At 35.5% G+C, this 24,115-nt stretch overlaps 4 protein-coding genes across 7 annotated transcripts in view; 2 read left to right on the top strand and 2 right to left on the bottom strand.

Annotated features, from left to right (window-relative positions):
- The first annotated feature begins 22 nt into the window (after positions 1-22).
- LOC123698774 (tubulin polyglutamylase TTLL13-like) lies at positions 23-8,848 on the top strand. Its single transcript, XM_045645560.1, has 20 exons — positions 23-124; positions 192-322; positions 434-524; positions 1,053-1,224; positions 1,375-1,575; positions 1,860-1,952; positions 2,034-2,175; positions 2,904-3,019; positions 3,133-3,261; positions 3,763-3,916; positions 4,305-4,376; positions 4,476-4,642; positions 4,785-4,880; positions 5,208-5,334; positions 5,976-6,200; positions 6,530-6,670; positions 7,648-7,746; positions 8,024-8,090; positions 8,482-8,587; positions 8,666-8,848. The coding sequence occupies exons 2-20, from the start codon at positions 317-319 to the stop codon at positions 8,688-8,690; spliced, it is 2,229 nt and encodes a 742-aa protein (XP_045501516.1). The 5' UTR covers positions 23-124; positions 192-316; the 3' UTR covers positions 8,691-8,848.
- Positions 8,849-11,034: 2,186 nt separating this feature from the next.
- Positions 11,035-13,587, bottom strand: LOC123698467 (cyclin-dependent kinase 7). The gene is made up of 6 exons (XM_045645101.1): positions 13,329-13,587; positions 12,872-13,175; positions 12,603-12,768; positions 12,055-12,232; positions 11,655-11,827; positions 11,035-11,492 (listed from the first exon to the last, which is right to left on the bottom strand). The coding sequence occupies exons 1-6, from the start codon at positions 13,380-13,382 to the stop codon at positions 11,351-11,353; spliced, it is 1,017 nt and encodes a 338-aa protein (XP_045501057.1). The 5' UTR covers positions 13,383-13,587; the 3' UTR covers positions 11,035-11,350.
- Positions 13,588-13,766: 179 nt separating this feature from the next.
- Positions 13,767-18,510, top strand: LOC123698343 (DET1 homolog). 3 transcript variants are annotated; one of them, XR_006752399.1, is made up of 8 exons: positions 13,767-14,242; positions 14,359-14,484; positions 14,612-14,835; positions 14,966-15,868; positions 15,993-16,832; positions 16,962-17,163; positions 17,239-17,356; positions 17,848-18,510. XR_006752399.1 is itself a non-coding variant. In XM_045644937.1 (5 exons), the coding sequence occupies exons 1-5, from the start codon at positions 13,922-13,924 to the stop codon at positions 16,183-16,185; spliced, it is 1,767 nt and encodes a 588-aa protein (XP_045500893.1). In that variant the 5' UTR covers positions 13,767-13,921; the 3' UTR covers positions 16,186-16,950. The 3 variants fall into 3 exon arrangements, 1 of the variants encoding a protein (XP_045500893.1); XR_006752400.1 differs by lacking the exon at positions 16,962-17,163; XM_045644937.1 differs by lacking the exons at positions 16,962-17,163; positions 17,239-17,356; positions 17,848-18,510 and having other exon boundaries at positions 15,993-16,950.
- A 1,102-nt stretch (positions 18,511-19,612) lies between these two features.
- Positions 19,613-24,115, bottom strand: part of LOC123698344 (tyrosine-protein kinase CSK) — a 33,246-nt gene continuing 28,743 nt past the window's right edge. For both annotated transcript variants that reach the window (XM_045644938.1, XM_045644939.1), the window contains exons 14-16: positions 21,557-21,643; positions 21,247-21,429; positions 19,613-20,646 (exon numbers count right to left, since the gene is read on the bottom strand). In XM_045644938.1, the coding sequence (XP_045500894.1) occupies positions 20,644-20,646; positions 21,247-21,429; positions 21,557-21,643 (273 nt within the window). In that variant the 3' untranslated portion in view covers positions 19,613-20,643. The remainder of the gene's footprint in view (positions 20,647-21,246; positions 21,430-21,556; positions 21,644-24,115) is intronic.

Genomic DNA, 24,115 nt, shown 5'->3' with positions numbered 1-24,115 from the left:
ATCAGCTGCTATGACATAGGCTATGACAGTTGTTGATCACATGATTTTTGACATTAAACAAAAACAAAAAACAGTGTTCAATAATGTTCGCAAAATTTTATCGAAATTTGATTTAGCAGAGTTTGTTAGTATCCAAAGCTTTAACGATTATACTAATTTAATTTGATAATTATTTACTGATATTTTTACAGGTCGGGTTGTGATTTAGGCCAATCTTTTCAATTTTTAGTTTGTTAAGTTTCAAATACTAAATAAAGAATGCCCAATTCAAACTGTGACATATTGTGAATTTTTACTTACTATTTCATTCACATAAATGGAGGTGAGATTGAAGATCCTACGTTTTGTACCTGCTATTGAATTAAATATAAATATATTTTATAACTTGCTAAATAAAAGAAGATAAGGCCTAGGATTAATTTAATAATTCTAGTTGGAGTTGCAAGACTGTTTCTTGAATGATGAAGACCTTCAATTACCGCAAGGATCAAAACATTCTAAAAGAAAAACTGATAAAATACATGGTATGGTCCATTTTCTATAAAATTAAACTTGCAATATGTAAGGAGTGTGAAGTGGTAGTCATTTCTATTATTATTAAAGACTAGCGGTCCGCCCCGGCTTCGCCCGTGGTACATGTTTACGTTTTCTCTCCATAAGAACCATCCTCGTACTTCAAGGAATATAATAAATAAAGAATTATCAAAATCGGTTCAGCCGTTCTCGAGTTATGCGCTTACCAACACATTTTGCGATTCATTTTTATATTATAGACTAGCGGTCCGCCCCGGCTTCGCCCGTGGTACATTTTTACGTTTTCTCTCCATAAGAACCATCCTCGTACTTCAAGAAATGTAATAAAAAAGAATTAACGAAATCGGTTCAGTTGTTCTCGAGTTATGCGTTTACCAACACATTTTGCGATTCATTTTTATATTATAGAGATAACATATTAGAAACTAATTTGGTAATATTACAGCAGTGGAGTATTAATTTGCATTCTATGTGCTAAATAGTTATAATATTTAAATCATATTTGTATTATATTTAAGATGAGAAAATCCCTGAACAAATCAAAGATGATCAAATGGATAATTTGACATCAATAATTATGCGCAATTATGACAATAAACTGTATGGAGAAGATGACACATCACAACCCACTTCAAGAACTGCACCAATAATTCCTATTGAAGCAACACGCAAGAAAAAGAAGAGAAAGAGGTGGGATACACTGCTATATTGTATACACTCTATGAAACATTAACATTGAATTTGCTCACAAATTTTTATTTATCTTTTGTTATTTGTTTATGTTCATAATTGTTTGACATAGTAAGTTAACCAATAATTAATTAATCCACCTATAAACAGATCTCAGATAACCATATGTCTGACAAATTGTCGCTACGAATCTATACGCAAAGTGGCTAGTGCATTTGGTATGCGGGAGGTGTCTGAAGAAGACGCTTGGAACTTCTACTGGACTGACATGAGTGTATCTGTTGAAAGAGCAAAGGAGATGAAAAGATTCCAAAGAATCAACCATTTTCCTGGAATGTTGGAAATTTGCAGGTAGGTATTAAAAATTATGATTAAACTTATAATTTTAATATCAAGGAATCCTCATTGATAACATAATGTTTATTTCTCTCTCATGTAAAAAAAAAATATGTATAAATTTTGGCATAGCCATAACTATTTTCCCTTTTTCTAACAATGCGTGTTTGAAGCCACGGCTAGTCACTGCATTTATTACTATGTAATTATTCCAGATGATTAGCCAGGTCTATTAATTTATGTGTATTTTTTTATACATTTTAACAAAATTGTTAGTATTATGTCCTACTAATTTACAGAAAAGATTTGCTGGCTCGAAATCTGAATAGAATGCAGAAAATATACCCTAAGGAATATAACTTCTTTCCAAAGACCTGGTGTCTACCTGCTGAGTAAGTTGTTTCATTCCTTTTTTTTATTCATAAAGTAGGTAGTTACGTAAAAAATGCTCATCCTTAACAATTTTTTTATAGTTTTGGCGACGCACTAAATTATAGTAAGTCTAGGAAAAACAAAACGTTTATAATTAAACCAGAATGTGGAAGCCAAGGTCGAGGCATTTATTTGACGAAATCACTAAAAGATATCAAACCCACTGATAAGCTTATTTGTCAGGTGAGGATTTTTTCTTATATAATATTTACAAAACATAAGAATAATGAAATAATAATTATTGCATTTAAGGCGACTACACCACCGAAACTAGCGCCCCCCCAACATTTTATTTTTTTACTCCTAAACCAGATCAAATTTGAAAAATCTAGCTCGGTACTTTGCTAGTATATTACTTGTAGTATTTTTGGTATTACTTTTCATTATTTTGCATTCGGTAAATTAGGAGAACTTTTGATTACCGCCAAAAGTGGCCACTTTTGGCGGTAATCAAAAGTTCTCTAGAATAATGAACAGTTAGAATAGTGAAAAGTAATACCAAAAATACTACAAGTAATATACTAGCAAAGTACCGAGCTAGATTTTTTTAAATTTGATCTGGTTAAGGAGTAAAAAAATAAAATGTTCGGTGGCGCTAGTTTCGGTGGTGTAGGCCTCTTAAAACACTTTGTAGCCCTGATATTGACGAAAAAAAAATACTGAATATATTTTTTAATCACCCGCGTTGCTCCGCTTCTGTTCGACTTAACGTGATGATATTATGTAGCCTATAATAGCCTTCCTTGATAAATGGGCTATTTAACACCGAAAGAATTTTTCAAATCGGACCAGTAGTTCCTGAGATAAGCGCGTTCAAGCAAACAAACCAACTCTTTAGCTTTGCTATGCTAACCTAATTCAAAATTCTAGTTTGCTAAGATAACCAATATTTTTTAACATAATATTTCAAGGTATATTTATCAAAACCATATCTGGTGGATGGCTACAAATTCGACATACGAGTGTACACTCTAATCACGTCGTGTGATCCACTAAGGATCTTTGTTTACAATGAGGGTCTTGTCAGGTATTTTTTGTGTTATTTTTTTGTTAATACATTAAAACAAAGTGTAATATTCAATTAAAGAAACATCTTTGTAATATTTAACTTTGTTTACTAGTCTATTTTTCGTTTCGTAGATTTGCAACAAGCAGATATGCAGATCCAAATGTCAATAATACAACGAATGTGTTCATGCACCTCACTAACTATGCGCTAAACAAACATAGCAGGACATATGTGTATGATTCTGAGGCGGGTAGCAAACGGTAAGCTTCGTCAAAAATAAGATTATTTTGATGATTTTGCCAATTTTATTCCCTATATGTAAGACTAAGTAAGTTTTCCGATTCCCTCCTATCTACGTAAGAATAAAATAAAATAAAAAATGTGTGCGTGTACTAGTGTACACACGTAAGAAGTGAAACTTCTTTATGACCTTATTTTTCAAAAAATAATTTACAACAATTCAACTTTACAAAAATACGTCGAATCACGCGTGGTAGGGATAAGAAAGAGAGGGCGCGTAGCGGAAAAATGTCACGCGTAACAAAAAAATGTTACACTAAATTTTTTTCCAACCCCGATAAAGAAGTTTCACTGCAAAAATCTATAGACAGAATTTTTTTTCGTTTAAATAAATCAACAATGGACAGAAACAGACAATCCCAGTTTCCAATACGATTTCTCCTTGGCGATATTTTGTTTTCAACAAAATCTTGTTTAATGTTTTAAATTAAATTTTAATTCATGAAAAATAATTATACCAGCAAGATATCAACTCTGAACAAAATCCTGCTGTCGCAAGGTGTAGACTTGGACCGTTTATGGCACTCCATCGACCAAGTTATAGTCAAGACCATTATATCAGCATGGCCTATACTCAAGCACAGCTACCATGCTTGTTTTCCATCTCATGACATGGTTTCATTTTTTTCTATTAAGTTTTTAGTTGTATTATATTGTATTATAACTAGCTGCTCCGCGCGGTTTCACCCCCGTGGCTCCCCTCCTGTTACCCGTAGCGTGATGAAATATAGCCTATAACCTTCCTCGATAAATGGGCTATCTAACACCGAAAGAATTTTTCAAATCTGACCAGTAGTTCCCGAGATTAGTGCGTTCAAACAAACAAACAAACAAACTCTTCAGCTTTATAATATTAGTATAGATTAAAATAATGTACCTAGTTTTCGTCGCAAATGTAATTGTAGAGTTTTCATATAGTATTGACTTTTTAAAAGTATGAATATGAAGTTGGTTACAACGTATTATTAATTAGTTTTTTTATTTAATTAAAATTCCATTTCAGGTTCATGCCTGCTTCGAGATACTCGGTTTTGACATTCTTCTCGACCACAAGCTACATCCCTACATTTTAGAGGTAAGTCCACCATTTATAAAAATTTGTATTATAATTTATAGGTGGTCTTTGTCAGTCATAAATATTTTTTTACTCTTGCTCCCTAAATTACTTGTTTAGGTAAACCATTCGCCAAGTTTCCACACGGATACACAACTAGATCGCGAGGTGAAAGAAGGCCTGCTAACGGACACATTCACGATGCTCAATATATGGCAATGTGACAAGAAACGTGTGCTAGAAGAGGATCGCAAGAGGATAAGAGACAGACTGCTACAGACTAATAAGTAAATTTGAATATCCACGTTTTCCACTGTTTATTAAACGTGAAAACGTCAACATGTTTTCTAATATAGACCATAACACAAAATATATATTTTAGGTTATAACTGATTTATTAACATACATACTTAATTCAAACAACTTCAGGTTTGCAGAATATACACCATCTGAGGAAAAAGAACCAGAGAAAAGTCCTTGGCAAACACAGATACAGTGGGAAGAGACTCATTTGGGAAACTACAGGTAAAATGTTATTTGAAAAGAGTAATCGGAAAAAAATAATGATAATATTAAATACGTCATCAGCATTTTTTTTTCTCTCGCGTTCATTATACCACTGTCATATGATTTTTTTCTTCTTCTTCGAAACTATATTCAGTTATTTAGTGACAATATGGAAGTTAATATAATTGTAAATAATACAAATATTTTTCGTAAGATATATTTGGTGTTCATTTGATAATTCGAACTTTTTGATTAAAAACACCACCACATACCTCTTTTTTTGGTATTTATTTAGTGTACAATAAGTATATTTTCATTCATTCGATTCGACTTTTTCGTACACAGACGCGTGTACCCGGTGGGCGAGCAGTACGCGACGCTATTCCAGCAGCCGTCGGGCTCGCTGTACACCGGCACGGCGGCGTCGCGCGCGCGCGGCGACTGCACGCGCCTGCAGCGGGAGGAGTTCCAGGTAACCGCTCTCACTGTCGCGCTCAGCGCGCGCAGCGGACACACACAGACATTGGTGTGACGTCACAAGCCCCGCCCTCACACTCGAATTGCGCACGCGCAACGGCACACAGACACTGGTACAACACAAACAATGCGTGACAGTTTGAGTGTGACGTCACAAGTCCCGCCCTCACACTCGCCCGTGTCGTGTGCACGTGCAACAGCCACACACAAACACAAACATATATTGATGTATATTGCGCGAGAGGTACATGCCCGCTCTGCGCCTTGACATGCGTGTGACGTCATGGGTGTGCAGTGCGTGTGATTTCAAAGGCCTGACCTTCACACTCGCCGAGCGCACGCGCGTTGGTATCATAATAACACAGATATGCAACGCAGACCGGCTTGCGCACAATTGCACGCATGCACACGTTTGTGTGTGAAGTCACAGATTCCACAGAAAAATAGTACACAATATTCATAACGCAGTATACACAGACACAGCACACAGCATTTACAAAATTCTTTACTACAACTATCCCTGAACATCAAACTTGCTAACAACCACTAATTTAATTTGATAGAATGGGAAATATAAATAAAATTCTCATATAGTTACACATCTTTCTATTTATTATAATAAATAAATATTTCTAGCAAACGAAAGCAAAAGCAGAAGCTCTCAAGAAGCCATCTCAACCGAAGCCAAAGGAGGGCGAGAAGAAAGCGCCCGACGAGGCCAGCGCGGTCACTACTGTCACCAACAGCGCTGATAAGAATAAGGTCAAACCCAAACCTGATAAAGAACAGAAACGCAAAGACAAGGAAGTTAAAGACGAGAAAAAGCTTACAGCGAAGCCGTCAGTAGTACTACAACAAGTTGTAAGTATAACTTTTCCTCTAGACCCATCATTATTTGAATTATTTTGAAAGCGTTCACGAAATACAAAAAAAAAGAGTGTGTGTACTTATGTACACGCGTTAGAAGTTATACTTCTTTGGCGTATGGAAAAAAATACAAGAATATACAACTTGAACATAGTTATCAATTTTCAAACCACCTAGAACTAACTTCATGCTGTTAAATTTAGGTGTCGGTGTGCGCGCGCATCGCAAAAATTCACTCATCATTTTTCTCCATCGCGCCAAAAGAAGTATAACTTCAAAAATAGACAAATTTCAAATGCCTTTTTTGTGGTGTGGTGCGGTAGGTGGAGGAGAAGGAAGCGAAGCCGGCGTACGTGCTGTGCTCGTTCGAGCCGGACCCGATCGTGGAGCGCGAGGAGCGCGAGCGCGTCAACCTGCTGGCGCAGCGGGACTTCCTCATACGCAGCTACGGGATGCTCGAACAGGTACACCCCGTACAAAAAAAATAAAAAAAACGACGTGTGGCACTCGGGGACTGCCGCGGTAAAGCTATTGCATGCTATGCCTTCAAGCCACACCTCCGCCCGTCGGAGTGGGGAGCGTGAGGTTTTTTCGTTACGAAATTTCTCGTTTTGGTCCCCGCGCTCAAGGCCCGCGATAGAAGCTATGCAATAGCTTTAAAAAAAATGTGTATGCGTACTAGTGTACACACGTAAGAAGTGAAACTTCTTTATGACCTTACTTTTCAAAAAAAAATTTACTACATGCAACATTACAGAAATACGTCGAATCACGCGTGGTAGGGATAAGGAAAAGATGGCGCGTAACGGAAAAATGTCACGCGTAACGAAAAAATGTTACACTAAATTTTTTTCCAACCCCGATAAAGAAGTTTCACTCGAATAATATGTACCTCATCATAATGCTACTACCTCTCTCTCTTGCCCGTGCAGTACCCCGCGTTCACCTTGAGCGTTCAGTAGTAGGTAGATAGCATTTTGACAGTTTGTCGTCAGGACCATCATTAATTCGCACGGGTTGTTTATGATTGTGCGGCTTTGTTATACATTCATCGAAATTAGCACCTTATTCCCTAGTAGTAAAGTCTAATATACGCATTGGACAGATTTTAAGAGTGATTGTGAGTTGTCTAATTCACATTATTGACGTACGACTTCTATGATGTGAATTCAAAATAATAATTAAGCTTTTAACCCACTGAGCCCCGAGCGGCCCGATCGGACCACGACACAATAGATTTTCTATTGTGTCTGTGATTCCGGGCGCTGAGTTATTAAATATCCCATGATGTTGGAAATATATCTATCGCTATCTCAATGGATAATATGTAACTCCAGTAGGATTGACCCAGGATAACATTTAAAAAGCTAGGATTGGGTTACTCGGGAATAAGGTGGCTTTGGATTTATACCTACATAAGTTTTATCTTAAAACATTACAGATATATTTAGTTATGAAGAAAATGGGCACTTTACGGCCCGAAGACGAGCGCAAGTACGGCGTGTACGGACGTCTGTCTGTGGTCTCCAACTCGCCTAAGGTAAATTATCCATTAAAACTAATGTAAAATAATAATAATGTTCTCAGGCCACTTCATTCGCATTTTCTCCCGGCCAACACAATGTTTTAAACGTAATGCATGAATGAATTGGCACTGAAATTTATGTATAATTATTTTTTTGTCCCTCATAAACTAATTAAAATATTGTGTTTGCCTACAGAAAACGTGAAAGTAAAAATTTACGCCAAAAGTAATAAAAAAGAAAAATTTTCATGTAAAAATGTCAAAGAAAGAAAAGATAAAATTTTGTGTGCAGAGAAAAATGATGAAGAATAAAGAAATAATTCCGCATAAGATGCACGGCTGTGGAGACATGCTTGCAGGTGAGAAAACCAGTACATTGTAATTTAGAGGTGTTTTAATTATTCACTTTTCACAATTACACACTTATTCTAAATAACACCTTATTGATTGTATTGTATCCCAATATGCGTCACGTCATGGATTAGCGATGATTTTGATATCTTTGAATCTTGCCAAAGAAGTTTCACTCCTGACACGAGTGCTCGGCACACACGATCTTTTTATTTAAATACTAGAGGTCGGCCCCGGTTTCGCCCGTGTTACGTGTTTACGTTTTCTCTTCATAAGAACCATCCTCGTTCTTCAAAGAATATTATAAAAAAAGAATTAACGAAATCGGTTGCGCTTAAAAGATTAGTTAACTATATAGATCATAATATGTATATTTAAAACAGTTTATTTTTCCTGCAGAATCTTGCGTGCATCTCGTGAAGGTAGTGATGGACGAGCCAGCGGCCTCGAATTCACTCACACGTTACGGGACAAGTACTTGTAATGTGTGGAGAAAATATATACAGTGAGTATAATATAATGCATGAATTAAAATATTTGTTGGATACATTGATGTTTTATTAATATTACATTTTTTTTACAGATCGCCTTCGAAATCATCGAAATAAATGTAATTCAAGTTATGTTACTGTGCTATCGAATTATGTAAATATAACGGGAGCCACTTTGCCATTTGCGAATCAGGGAATGGAAGCTACCCTATAGTATATTGTAAATTCTGGCGCTTTGTAAACCTTTAAGAATATACATATTGTATTGTTTAATATATGGTTGTTTTATTTCATATACACAACATTTTAATAATATCTAGTAATTATAAACCTAATTAATATAATATATAAAGTTATTTGGGTTGAGTTGTGTTATTTGTGTTGGGTGCTATTCCACCAATGATGTGCGAGGAACGTGTTTGTAAATAACCAATTATATCGCTTCAAATGCGTAAAGCTTCAAACTTCGAACTAAATTGATCGAAATGATTGGTTATTTACGCATTCCTCGCTACACATACTCGCACATTATTGGTGTAAAAGAATCCTTATAGGCACAGCTGTACCATTTATGCCATTTATATTGCCACGCTGAAACAGTAATCACTTTCCCTGAGATGATACAGATATAATATACTACCTGTTTCACGTGGTTTCATCCGCATTGCTCCGCTCCTGTGGTCTTAGCATGATGATATTATATAATATAGCCTATAGCCTTCCTCGATAAATGGGCTATCCAACACCGAAATAATTTTTCAAATCGGATCAGTAGTTCCTGAGATTAGCGCGTTCGAACAAACAAACAAAAAACTCTTCAGCTCTATTATATTAGTATAGATTTAGTCTTCACATTATACCTGTATATCTTTTTTTTAGTTTAAATAAGTAGGTACTTATTGTTATGTAATCTAATGCATGGGCGTAGGGCGTGTCACATGAAAAAAATTCAGAGTGTCTTTTGCTCTAAAGTGGATAGTTTCCGAGATATCGGCCAAAAACTTTTCTTTAAAATTGCGTGTGCAGCTCCACCTGGATCTGTCAGCGAAGGTATCATGCAAAAATTCATATCGATTATGGTCCCAATCAAAAAGATACAGCCGTTTTTGCTGAAAAATTTTCGACATTCGCAAAGAACAAACCTACAGGGAACTTCCCGTAAACCCAGAATCTTGAAATTTTGTATGAAGTAACGTCTTATAGCGCAAATAAAGGAGAAATTGTGAAAAGCCTTCTACCTACCCTTTAGGTTTTGACCCATGCAAATGTCGAAATTTGTGAAAATTTGCAACATAAACGACTGCATCGCCTCTTTATACCGCTTTTAGACAGACAGACGGACACCAAAATGATCCTGTAAGGATTTCGTTTTTCCTTTTTTGGTCCGAAGTACTAAAAATTAACCGGGATAAGACCTCGGGTATAGACGTATAGTTGCTAGTTGCATATTATTTTTTATTGTTGCCCCACCCTGAGCCCATGGCTAGCTACGCCCATGATCTAATGTACTGTATGTGTATCACATTTGGGAATAAATGTCTTTCTATTATTATGATATTCTATGATAGGTACAGGGGCGTCAGGGGTTCAGGTGTTAGAAAGTACAAGGTAGAGTTAAAGCAGATAATATGATATATACCGGATGTTAATAGTGTTAACACCTAGAAAAAGAACGTAAATTCTATGGTCTAGTTAAAAATTAAGATAAACGTGCCAGCGTAATCGAAACTGTTTTTTCACTTATATTATTCACTACTAACAGTGTGTACAGTGTAGAGCAGGTATAATAAAGGTTTAAGGCTTAGCACGCACTGCGGTTAAACGCGAGCAGCACAGGAATAGCTGAAAACGCAAAACCGCATACGAACACGCATTGCGGCTCGCGTTTTGCTTAATTTTATGTCAGTACCATCATGGATTTCTGGCGAGTAGCATGTGTTGTGGCTTTGATTTTGAAATATAAGAAGCAAAAGTCGTAAACAACGCCGCCGCCATAAGTACTGGGTACATCCGCTAACAGATCAAAGACATTTAAAAGGATACTTTTGCAAAATGTACAATGATGTGCGAGAGCATCCCGATACATTTTTTAATTACTACTGAATGTCTATTAGTACCTTTGATAAATTATTACAAGCCGTAGCAAGCAATATAAAACCGAATGCGGTTAAACGCTGTGCGTGCGCTACCATACTATTACTATAGGACACAAAAAAACGCGCGTTTGCAAACCGCGATCAAAATGTAGCAAGTTACGTTTTTAAAATCAGTCACTGAAAAACGTCACTAATGTGTGCGCTTGTGTAGAAAACTATGTGTTACATTTTTTTGCGGTTTCAGACCTACGATAAAACGCGTACGTTTAACCGCAGTGCGTGCTAAGCCTAAGGATCAAATACAAACAACACTCTATAAATATAAAATTTATTTATCTTAATAATTATTACAATGCTTGTTACAATGCCATAATAGCCAGTCATTTACTGCCATTAAATACCTGCTTCCGTGAGAGTATGTTAAGTCAAACATTTATACATTTCAAAGTTATGTTTGTTTATAATTGTTTTTCCTGAATTATTTTGAATTGTGGCAGTGAAAGATAAGACACTTGTTTTCTTTTCTATTATGTACTTTTGTAGTTTAGATGGAACAACAAATACTCATAGGCCTAAAATTTATTATGCATATATAAATTTTCATTGCTTCAGCCAAATACTGCCTCTTATTTACAGTATATTAAAATTTAAAATAAATCTATGTACCAACAGTAATTAAATTTAAAATTGAAGTCTCTTTGCTAAAGAACCACCATCAATGTTGTCCAGCAACTTTCTCTTCAGAGATGGTTTTTCTACTTCTATTTTGGATATATTTGAAGGCATCGGTAGTTTTGATCCCACTGTAGGAGCTGGTTTGTTGCTGAAAAACAAAAATAAATTTATGGCTTAAATTATCAGGTTACATTTTAATATAATGATAAAAAATAAAGAAATTTTAAAACAAAATTCTTAATCAGCTATTTCAATATAAATTATAGCATGTTAAAAATGGGTTAAGGAAATAGGAACTTTAGTAAATTACCTGAAGTATGGCATCTGTAATGCTTGAGTACAGTCACAACGCCGAGGTGGGTAAAGAGAAAGCAAATTTTCTAATAAATCAATCAAATCATCAGACGCAGCACTGAAGATATGTCTCAGGGATTGTGCAGGGAACTGTTTGAACTTCACATAATCTGTTAGAGTTTTCATACCCTGGAATTATAACAAAAAAAATTAAGTTTTCAATTTAACAAGACACAAATCTATATGTAAAGAAAAACTTTCTAGTACATAATGGTAGTTGCTGTGGATAGAAAAAAAGGTGGTATTGTGAAGAAAAAATAAATGTATCCAGGGTGAACAGGTCTAAAGATCAAGGAGTGGCGTCTTTACATATTACAATTCTTTGCTAAAATCAATAACTTTCGCAAAATACTTACAGGCCATATCTCCTCTGTGGGTGTGCCAAACACTTGAAATATCCGTGACAGCTGATCAAGATCTGATTCACCAGGTAGGAAGGGCACTCTTAGAAGTAGCTCAGCCAAAATGCAGCCAACTGCCCACATATCCACTCCTGTGCCATACTGACGTGCCCCAAATAGCAATTCTGGTGATCTAAATAATATAATGTAAATAGAATGTCATAATTTTAACAATTACATAATAGCAAAATCAATGTACTCTCACTTTGTAATACAAAATTTGTATAATATATGTATAATTGTAAATGAAACTATTATTATTTAGGTATTATTGATAACAAAATATTTTCCACCTCTTCTTAGTTGAAATTATGTCAACAGAACATGTGTACTGACAAAAAACTATTCACACTATAAAAAATTTACATTTATTATGAAAAATTGAATTAATACATTGTTTAATAAATTATACACTATAGTGTTGTTGCATACAGATGCACTTCGACTAAACAAGTCAGGTAATAAGTCATTTATAGTAAATAAATTAAGAAATTATGACTTACCGGTACCACCTAGTCACCACTTGATGAGTGTTTATCCTGGTTGGTGATCCAAAAGCCTTTGCTAGACCAAAATCACCAATTTTGAGGATGCCCTCTCTATTTATAAGTAAGTTGTTGGGTTTTAAATCTCTGTGTAATATCCAGTTTTGATGCAAATATTCCAAACCTGCAAAAAATGCATGAGATATTAAGATAATTTCCTGTTGTTTCTTATAGAGTTATATGTATATAAAGTTACACATTATTTTAAAGTTAAATACATTTCTTACCCTTCAGAGTCATTATCATGTATGCTTTCACATTTGCTGGAGTAAGTACAATATTATTATCCTTAACAATTATCTCTAGGTCAGTGTCCATAAAGTCAAACACTAATGAAACATTAGATTTTTGTCCAAATACATCAAGCAGTCCTATGAGGTTAATATGTTCTAATTCTTGAAGCAGTTTAATTTCTCTTAGTGCTGTTCTGTTGATTCCATCTTCAGCTTCCATTCTGGACCCTATCTTTATTTTTTTTACCGCAACTATTTTATCCGTTTTTACATCTTTTGCTTTGTATACAGTTGCAAACTAAAACAAAAACAATACATTTTTACTTCACCTCTGGTGATTGTGGACATTTTTGAGGTTACAGAAATGTTAGGTAAAAATAATCATTTGGATAACAAAGAATCAATATATGTACTTAATGTAAATACTGAAATTATATTAAAGAGGACGTACCTGACCCTCTCCTAAGAAGTCGATCTTCTCGTAACGTACTGGTGGTCTTTCCATATTGATATTTTTATTGAAAACACAACATAAAACTAAAATTAAGCTACACTTTCAAAGATAGATATTATAAAATATATTTTTTATGTTTTATACATTGTGATTGCATATTTTATTGCTGTTTATTTAACGTTGTAATTTATTATAATTCGGTTTTACTGTGGGTTCTCCAATCTGTAACAGCAACAATTTGAAATCTGACGTTTTGAATTTTGAATTTGATGTGAGAACTGGCACTTGACAGTTCAAGCATAGTTTAGGAATTTCTCTCCAAACAATGGATTAATGTGATAGGTAATAGCATTCCTTAGTCCATTGTTTATCTATGGTAGAAATTGACGTTGTCATTTCACACATCACAGTTTACAGTTGTCAATAATTGTCAGTTTTTCTAATTTGTAGTAATTTGCAATCAACAAATTGTAAATATTGTGTTTATTTGAAATAAATTATTAAATTTTGAAAATAATGATCATACGAAATTAATAGAAATCTCAAGGTTCATTGCTTAACCATTCAATTTGTTTTCATTGCATGTCAATATGAGTACTACAAGTACATCACAAAATGTTTATTACGAAGACGTTCCTTCAGGAAAACTAAACGAAGGCGAATTTTTTTGTACAGAAAAAATAGTGCCAAGGAAAATAAAACCCCAAAATATAGTAATAAGACTTATGAACAGGGAAATATATGGCTCTCGGAAACCGGGTTCACACTTTCATGTTGTGCGGGAATTTTATCAAAATGTTTTTCCAAATTTAACTATTGTTAATGTAGAGAAACCACCATGTTTCTTAAGAAAGTTTAGTCCTGATGGGAAACACTTTATAGCTTTTTCAGCGGATCAAACATCACTTGAGGTAAAGAAATGTACACTTGTCTAATGAATCTACTTATTATTATATACATAAATTTATATACTCATAACACAATACTAAAAAAAAAACTATACTAGGAATTTGTTTGTATCCTGCAGATATATGAATATAGAGGTGCTGCTGCAGCAGGAGATTTAGTAGCTGGTTACCCATCAGATTTATTAAATGCTGATGCAGATGCTCACCACAGAATTAGGACACATATATTCTACAGGTTTTTTAAGGTATTATAGCAATTTCATGCATCCTATTTTTTGCTATACAATATATTATATTGGAAGCAAAAAATAGGATGTAAATATAGTAGTATTTTATTGAATTACTCATACTAAAAAAATATATTTTTTGTAGCCAAAATTTACTGTTAATGTGTGCCAACAAAGAATCACTGGTAGACAATTGCGGAATGCAGGTCAGTTGCCTTTTATGGAACAACAATTAAACAGAGAGTGTAGCCTGTTCACTGAAGACGGAAGGTATGTTATTGTGGGGTCAGCTGCACACATTCCTGAAGATTTACGCCCACATTTCTATCACATACATAGTAATAATGAAGCTGTCACCCCAACTATAAGGTAAGGTTTTTTGTGGCTGTTAAAACAATATAATTTTGATATACCTCATTCAAATATGTTTATTATAACGCTGAAGAGTTTATTGTTTGTTTGATTGAAAGTAGCAATCATTATTTCATTATTATTCCAGGTCAGCATTAGAAGATTATTCATTACATTTAGTTGACTTACATCATGGCAAATTGTGTGACACAAAACACTTCAGGACTGATAAAATTTATCTTTCACACAATCAAGGAATTTATTTATATAAAGAAGTCTTAGCTGTTCTCTCTGTGCAGCACCAGACAATTCATTTATTTCAAATTGTTGAAGGGATGTTAATAGAAATAAGAAAAATCGGAAGATTCTGCTATGATGATGACCCCTTTCTTGTTGGTTCCGTATTTGCGCCAATTATGAATGAGAGACCTTTTCATGAAGAGACAATAAATAGTTTAAAACATAGACTTCTAGTGTTCTTATTTAAAAGAGCCAAAACAATAAGTGACGAAACTAATGATCCATTGGAACTTAGAAAATTTTATAAATATTTTGATATGTTTAAAAGTTTAAGAATGTGGAAGATGCAATTATTGGATGAGGATCATCTGTTTATAAAATATGCAAGTGAGGAGGTTGTAACACTGCGAGTTGCTGAACCAAACAGTCAGTCCTCATTTTTTGTCATATATAACATAAGTGAGAGTAAAATATTAGAAGTATTTGAAAATACTTCAGAAGGGCTGCTGCAATTATTTGAAAATTACTGTGATTGCTTTAGAAATGCTAGACTATGTGCCGATTCTCAATTTACTTGTTCTCCATCAAATAATTTGTATGCAAGGTTAACACAGCAAAGGTTCAAACAAACTATAGTAAGAGCTATCTATGGAGGTCGTACAGAGGCAACTAAAAGGATTTTGGCACAGTTACCCATTAGTGCACAGTCTTACAGTGGCTCTCCATACCTTGATCTTGGTTTATTTAGTTATGATGATAAATGGGTATCTGTTATGGAAAGGCCGAAAGCATATGGAGAATATCCGATAAGGTACAAAACATTAATTATTTATTTTTGGAGTAATATGTAAATATTGCAATCCAATTTCAAGTATCTGCCCTAAAAGCGAAATGGTACACATTAATACAATATTTATTAATTGCATTATTTTCAGGTTTTACGCGCGAGATTCTGGACTCTTAAAATTTAAAATCTATGCAGGAGTATTAGGACAATCGGTACCAGCAAGTGCAAGAAGACTCGTCGCATTTACCTTCCATCCAACTGATCCCTTTGCCATAAGTGTGCAAAGGACAAATTCTGAATACATAGTGAATTTCCACATTAGAAATGCTGTTTTTAGTTGACATCCTTTCATTTATGTTCTGTTTGATGTCACTCATACAACATTATAGGTGAATATATTTTGGTTACATGCAGCTGTTGTAATAAAATTTGTACATAATATATGACTGGAAAATGGTATATGATTATATGTATGTGTATTGCTTCTATAAGTACTACTAATACTTTTGTTAAAAGCGAATTGCAAATATAAAAGAACAAATGTTTTTAGTTACTTTGCCAAAGTAAGTTTAACAGAGACTAAATGTATTGTTATTTTGCAACTGAATTACAAATATTGGTTGTTTCGTTAATTTTAAGGAAAGCAATGTGATTACAAATTATTTTCTAAGTATTAACTATTAAGTACACTTCAAAAACTCGCTAAAATGTGTATAATAGATGGAACTAAAACCTTCTTTTACTATGTACATGACATCCTAGTGGAATGTCTAATAATGACAATAATAATAAAAGTCAAGTTTAGAAAATGGCCCCATCTACACAAAAAAATTAAAAATACACAGTTTAAAAACATACATAATGTAAACACAACAGTTCTCATTATAATTTTCATAGTAATGCCAATGATTATTTGGTCCCACAATGCAGTACAATCAGCCATTCAGCAATTATTTTTTTAATGAACAATGTCATACATATCCCTTGCGTAAGTATGATTTTTATAGTTATATCGCGCAAATGCCTACTTATATGTTTAAAATTTCTGTATATATGAACTCTGTTCCTGAATAATTTTAATAAATTATATGTTGACATCGAACGAATGTGTTTGTAGCGTTTCAGTTACCCAATGTAGTAGGAGAAGGTGATGTGATTTCCCAACAGTCCCCAAATGGTAGTGTTCAATTATATTTCATACCTGTGGTCCGTCGAGATCGAGGTTTTTCCTTCCCACAATATCCCACTTTCCCAGCAAACAATCCCATATCATGGCCTGTTGCTCCCGAGGCTTGGCTAGTGAGAAGAATATCTAGTCCGTAAGCATCCTTAAATTTATACTTATTATATTAAATCATTAATATATTTTTACTTAAACTTTTCTTACATTTAAGTGTATTACCGAACTTTATTCAAGAACAATTTACAAATACAAATGATCCATTCTTGAAATCTTATTATGCTACAAAAGGAATTCTCGATATTTCACCCCAAAACGGCTACTATCAAAAGGTAATTTATTTGTATAACAAATTCTGCCCTTTATTTTGATGTCATTTTCTAATTTAATCACGTTTTAAACTCGCAATTATTTTTACCCGACTGCCAAAGAAGGAGGGTAATGTTTTTCGAGTGTATGTAAGTATGTATGTATGTCTTTTCCTTTGTGACCACCTGTAGCCTAAACGGCTTGATGGATTTTGATGTATGAGGTATCGTTAGATTTGTCTTGATTACGGGAGTGTCATAGGATACATTTTATCCTAAAAGTCCCACGGGATAAAGACATAATAATATTTTTTCTAAATTTCCCTTTAAAAAAATATGTATGCGGTATCATTAGATTCATTTCAATCACGGGAGTAATTAATATAGGATTTTTACTCTTTTTTTAGTGTGCAGTCGGGTATTTTGTTTTTTTAATAATTATCAACACTTGTTTATTTCACCATAATATACCTATATGTTTTGAAACTACAGATTTTTTTGTGATATTGTTTCAGTTTCATAATGATAATGTGACTTCGACAACAGATATACATTATTTTTATCCAAAGCTAAGACAAAGCAATTTCAAATATTCTACAGGCGTACAAGTGGACATTCCGCCAAAAGTCCATAAATATACTCAATATGAAACTCAACAATTTCCTGGTCAATCACCGAGCATAAAAGTGTTACGGCTGAATAAAAATGTGCGTCATTACACAGCAGACACTACTGAAAGTGCCATGTCAATAGATGAAAAACATGATAAACAACCCTTACATAAACATAAGAGAGGTAAATCTTTGAAAAAAAATACAAAATCAACAGACACTCCGCACCCAGCTAAACAAACCTGTAAATGCAATAAGACCGATAAGAAAATAACGACTTATTCAGATCAAGCGTGCGGTTGTATCGATACAGATGGCCGAGAAACACAGACCAAAGTAGAGATGGCTAGTCAGAGTTCCTCTAAATGCGAATTATCAGATGTGAACACGGCCACTTCGTATGAAAGTTGCTGTCAAGTATGCAAACATTGCATAAATGACTCCACTACCGACTTTTGTGAATAAATAAATAAAAAATCAGTCAGTTCTTCTTATAATACATTTTATTTCTTAGTACGACATGTATTTACATTGAATAGTACAGTAATAAACAAAAACAAAACGAGATTTTTATATTCACCTCCGAACATTTAAATGGATATAATAAGCTGCTATGTCTCAGTCGTTAAGGCGATATCGAAACCTTTCGACCAGTGAGTTCATGGGCCATGGAATAAATTGACCAGCGACAGAACGGAAGACGTTTCGGTAATTATTGTTATCATTTTACTTTGGTAAAAATGACTCGTGAATGGAGTCGGGTCTATTAGCGAGTTGACGACTTTACTTATATATTTTACAGGTTTAAAAATATTTGTGCTATATTTTAACAGGCAGTTATATAAGGCTTAGAATAAGATAATATAGAGGAGGTATGGCTCGGAGTACCTATAGTAAAATTTAATTATAAAATCCATAATAGAGCATGAGAAAATAATGTAAACACAGTATTTTTGAATAGAATCAGCTAACGAGGTAGATATAACAAAATTTTACAACCCGCTAATAGGCCAAAATTAGCTCAGATAATTACTGCTATCCAATTCACAGAAAAAATCATAAATAATTCGTAAAAAACAATATAACACTTATCAACTAATATTGCATAAGAATATAATGAACGGTCATTCCCAATTGAAAAGCCTTTAACCAAAGTTCTGAATAAATTACAATATAGTATCCTATATGCTCGTTATTATATTAACAAGATGTAAATACATGCAGGAGCTGGTAAAGTAATAAACATAATATAGGAAAATTACTCTTAACTTTTTAATTTTTTGTACAATATCAAGCATATAAGACATACATTTACGCTGGTTGCAGAGCTAGACCGACCGTCAGTGCGTACCGTCGGTCCTGACGATACGCATCAACAATTGTATGACTTTACACTAATGCGCATGACAATACGCGTGCGTATGGTCGGTCTAGCTATGAAAGGTTTTATGAATTTCCATACATATGACAAGCGCGACTGACGTACGCACTGACGGTCGGTCTAGCTCTGCAACCAGCCTAAAATTTTAGATTTTATAATTTAGCTTACAACACCTTAATACAGATATCTCGAATTGAGATTCATTTTTATAATATATTTGTCATGGTGGACAATTTAATACTTCAATAAATTCACGAATAACTCGTGTGTCGTACCGCACGAGGATCAAATCTTATGTTAATACACAACCTTATGTTGACGAATGCAACATTACCCCAAGTCTTCTGCACACAATATACTTCTGCGACACATAGTGCAATTACGAATCTATCACAATGGACAAAGATTTTCTAAAATGCACAGAAAATTTACAAAATCAGACTTAAGTCCCTAATTAAGGAATGGAACACTATTCTGTAACACACAATAAAAGAAATGATATAGAAAATATTGTAGAAGTTAATTTCAAATATTTCATAAATTCTTTAAAAATGCTGATAAGATATTATAAATTACAATATTTATAAATTAAATAACTATGTGCATAATAGACGTTTAAAGATAGAAGTGATCAGTCACCATTATATACGACTTTAAATTAAATTGGGAAAATTATATGATACAAACAACACTACAAACATTATTTTGACTAGACAGTACCATAGTACAGGCGTATGGTAGTCATATAGTGTGATTTATACAAGAATATCCAAGAATAATTTTAGGCCTTCGAAAATAGTGGGCTTTTAGTGCATATTAGTAATATTTCTCTTATTTAATAATAATTAATTAGTGAATATATTTCATAGAAAGTATTATTTAACTTTAAAAAAATCTTATAATATCAGATTGCTTTATATCAAAATAATTTGCACTTCTAGGTTTGTGGTATCTAAAATAAAGAAGTTAATGTAACAATTTATTGTTATAACACGAGATCTCAACTCATTCCCGCAACTATGTTGGTTTGTGTCATTCAATAACAAGGTCTTCACTAAAAGCCCCGTATTAGCAAAATTACACTCCACTTGATAAAGTTCTCTCTATGACACATACCATTTAATCAGCTATCCTAGGTAAGAGTTACTTTTAAGCGAGGGAGTGTCTTTAAACATTATCAAAATAATTTAGTACTTATATAGAATATTAATATTTAATTATATAAAATACAGTTACCATCTTCACAGCGCCCTCACTTTTAATAATTGTACATTAATTTATGTAGAATGGAAATCCTCACAATCTGCTGCGTAATTTTTTCACTGCAAATAAAATATCAATAGGTTAGACCAGTATAGATTATTATTTAAGATCGGCTTCGCTAGTCGATCTTAAATACCGAAGAGAACAGTAGAGAAATCAACAGAAGGAATAGTATGTTCAATAATTTCAATCTTGTTACCATTCAGGATACTCAAACTGAACATCAAAATTTATTATTTAAAAGACATCGTTTTATTTGAAAACAGTTCTATTAGTATGCATTTGTGTGCATGTATCGCGTAGCAAGTGCATTTGTGTGCATGTATCGCGTAGCTAGTGCATTTGTGTGCGTATGTATCGCGTACGGCGTAGCCAGTGCATTTGTGTGCGTATGTATCGCGTACGGCGTAGCTAGTGCATTTGTGTGCGTATGTATCGCGTACGGCGTAGCTAGTGCATTTGTGTGCGTATGTATCTTTTACGGCGTAGCTAGTGCATTTGTGTGCGTTATGTATCGCGTACGGCGTAGCTAGTGCATTTGTGTGCGTATGTATCTTTTACGGCGTAGCTAGTGCATTTGTGTGCGTTATGTATCGCGTACGGCGTAGCTGGTGTGTGTGTGTGTGCGTGTTGTATGCACGCGGTGGCGTGGTGCGTACCTGGTGCGCGTGCGCCTGGTCGCGTATGGCGGCGAGGCGCAGGCGCGTGTGCGCGAAGGTGGGCCGGTGCGCCGGGTCGGCGTGCCACGCGGCGCGCATCACCTCGTACGGGCCGGCCGGGCAGCCCTCGGGCGCCTCCATGCGGTACCCGCGCTCCACGTGCCGCACCACCTCCGCGAGCGGCTAAAGTACACATAATAATTAATGATAAATAGTTAATAAGGAGCACATAATACGTGTAAAAGAAATCACAAATGCAGGTTGAAATAATAAGTAATACGTAAAGTAAATTGAAATAAAAGGTACTCACAATTCGAGGATATGGCACTCTTCCAAATGAATATATCTCCCACAAAAGAATCCCAAAGCTCCACATGTCGGACTTATTGGAGAATTTCTAAAACAAAAAAAAAAAAACATATAAAAATTAATATTTATAAAAACACAAGCGGTCCGCCCCGACTTCGCCCGTGGTACATGTTTACGTTTTCTCTACATAAAATCCATCCTCGTACTTCAAGGAACATAATAAAAAAAGAATTATCGAAATCGGTTCAGCCGTTTTTGAGTTATGCGCTTACCAACACATTTTGCGATTCATTTTTATATATAAAACTAGCTGGTGCGTTGTGCGCGGGCTGCAAGCAGCCCGCGAGCCCCTTTTGCCCCTGGGTTGAAGCAATAGGGCAGTCATTAGAAAATGTGTTAGAATTCCCAGTCCATTTGTAATTTTCTGCTAACAGCGATTCCAGAGTCAATCGGAAGTGCTTATAAATTCCCAATTCAAATATTTTCTATTCTGGAATGCTGTCGACCTTCGAGGGTGCGTTGTGCGCGGGCTGCAAGCAGCCCGCGAGCCTCTTTTGCCCCTGAATTGAAGCAAAAGGGCAGTCATTTGAAAATAAATTCGAATTTTCTGTCCATTTGTTACATCTGCTAACAGCGATTCTACAGTCAGTCGGTAATGCTTATAAATTCCCCATTCAAGTATTTTCTATTCCGGGGGGCGGTTTACCTTCGAGGGTGCGTGGTGCGCGAGCTGCAAGCAGCTCGCGGCTCATCCCAGGGCAGAAATCTTCAGTCGTTTGAAAATGCGTTAAGATTCCCCGTCAATTTGCTTTTATCTGCTAAGAGCGATTCCACAGTAAATCGGAAGTGCTTATAAATTTCAAATTCAAATATTTTCTATTCCGGGGGGCGGTTCACCTTCGAGGGTGCGTGGTGCGCGAGCTGCAAGCAGCTCGCGGCTCATCCCAAGGCAGAAATCTTCAGTCATTTGAAAATGCATTCGAATTTCCTTTCCATTTGTAACATCTGCTAACAGCGATTCCACAGTCAATCGGAAGTGCTTATAAATTTCTCATTCAAATATTTTCTATTCCGGGGGGCTATCCACCATCGAGAGTGCGTGGTGCGCGAGCTGCAAGCAGCTCGCGGCTCATCCCAGGGCAGAAATCTTCAGTCATTTGAAAATGCATTCGAATTTCCTGTCCATTTGTTACATCTGCTAACAGCGATTATACAGTCAGTCTGAAATGCTTATAAATTCCCTATTCAAATATTTTATATTCCGGGGGGCTGTCCACCTTCGAGGGTGCGTGGTGCGCGAGCTGCAAGCAGCTCGCGGCTCATCCCAGGGCAGAAATCTTCAGTCATTTGAAAATGCATTCGAATTTCCTTTCCATTTGTAAACATCTGCTAACAGCGATTCTACACTCAGTCGAAACTGCTTATAAATTACTTATTCAAATATTGTTAAATTTTTGAAACGTCTTATCGATAGCGGGCAGTGACTTTTCATAATAAACTGTTCAAGAGTTAACCTAACACGCTCGTCGCTTCGCTCCTCGCTACCTATTTGAATATTTAGGCCGGCCGCTGCCGCGACTCGCTCGCTTCGCTCGCTTGGCTCGTGCGATAGGTAGTTCAAAAGTTAACCTAACACGCTCGTCGCTTCGCTCCTCGCTACCTATTTGAATATTTAGGCCGGCCGCTGCCGTGACTCGCTCGCTTCGCTCGCATGGCTCGTGTGATAGTTCAAAAGTTAACCTTACACGCTCGTCGCTTCGCTCCTCGCTACCTAAACTGCTTATAAATTACTTATTCAAATATTGGTAAAATTTTTGAAACGTCTTATCGATAGCGGGCAGTGACTTTTCATAATAAACTGTTCAAGAGTTAACCTAACACGCTCGTCGCTTCGCTCCTCGCTACCTATTTGAATATTTAGGCCGGCCGCTGCCGCAACTCGCTCGCTTCGCTCGCTTGGCTCGTGCGGTAGGTAGTTCATAAGTTAACCTAACACGCTCGTCGCTTCGCTCCTCGCTACCTATTTGAATATTTAGGCCGGCCGTTGACGCGACTCGCTCGCTTCGCTCGCTTGGCTCGTGCGGTAAGTAGTTCAAAAGTTAACCTAACACGCTCGTCGCTTCGCTCCTCGCTACCTATTTGAATATTTACGCTGGCCGCTGCCGTGACTCGCTCGCTTCGCTCGCTTGGCTCGTGCGGTAGTTCAAAAGTTAATAAATATTTTCTACTCCGGGAGGCTGTCAACCCTCGAAGTTGCGCGGTGCGCGGGCAGCAAGCAGCCCGTCGGTGCCGTCTTTTGCCGTTGCTATTCAAATACCCTTCCTACTATGGAAATTTCCATACAAAATTTTCGAAAAAAAAATTCGCTTTTTAGCAAAAATTTTTATGTGCCTGGAAGCGGACCAAGTTTTTAAACATTTTTTACCTTGGTGACCCCAACCTAAGTGCCACCAGTTCAGAGAGCCGTTGAATTTCGTGATGTATGGAAAATGGAAACCGGGGGTCGGAGAGAAATTCTGAGTATGCAGTTTTGTAAATCTGGCCAATTAGAGCACAGAAG

Source organism: Colias croceus, chromosome 16 (genome assembly GCF_905220415.1).
Source record: "Colias croceus chromosome 16, ilColCroc2.1".
Lineage (NCBI taxonomy): Eukaryota > Metazoa > Arthropoda > Insecta > Lepidoptera > Pieridae > Colias > Colias croceus.
Note: the sequence above shows the minus strand (reverse complement) of the source record. Positions and strands in the feature narration are given on the sequence as shown.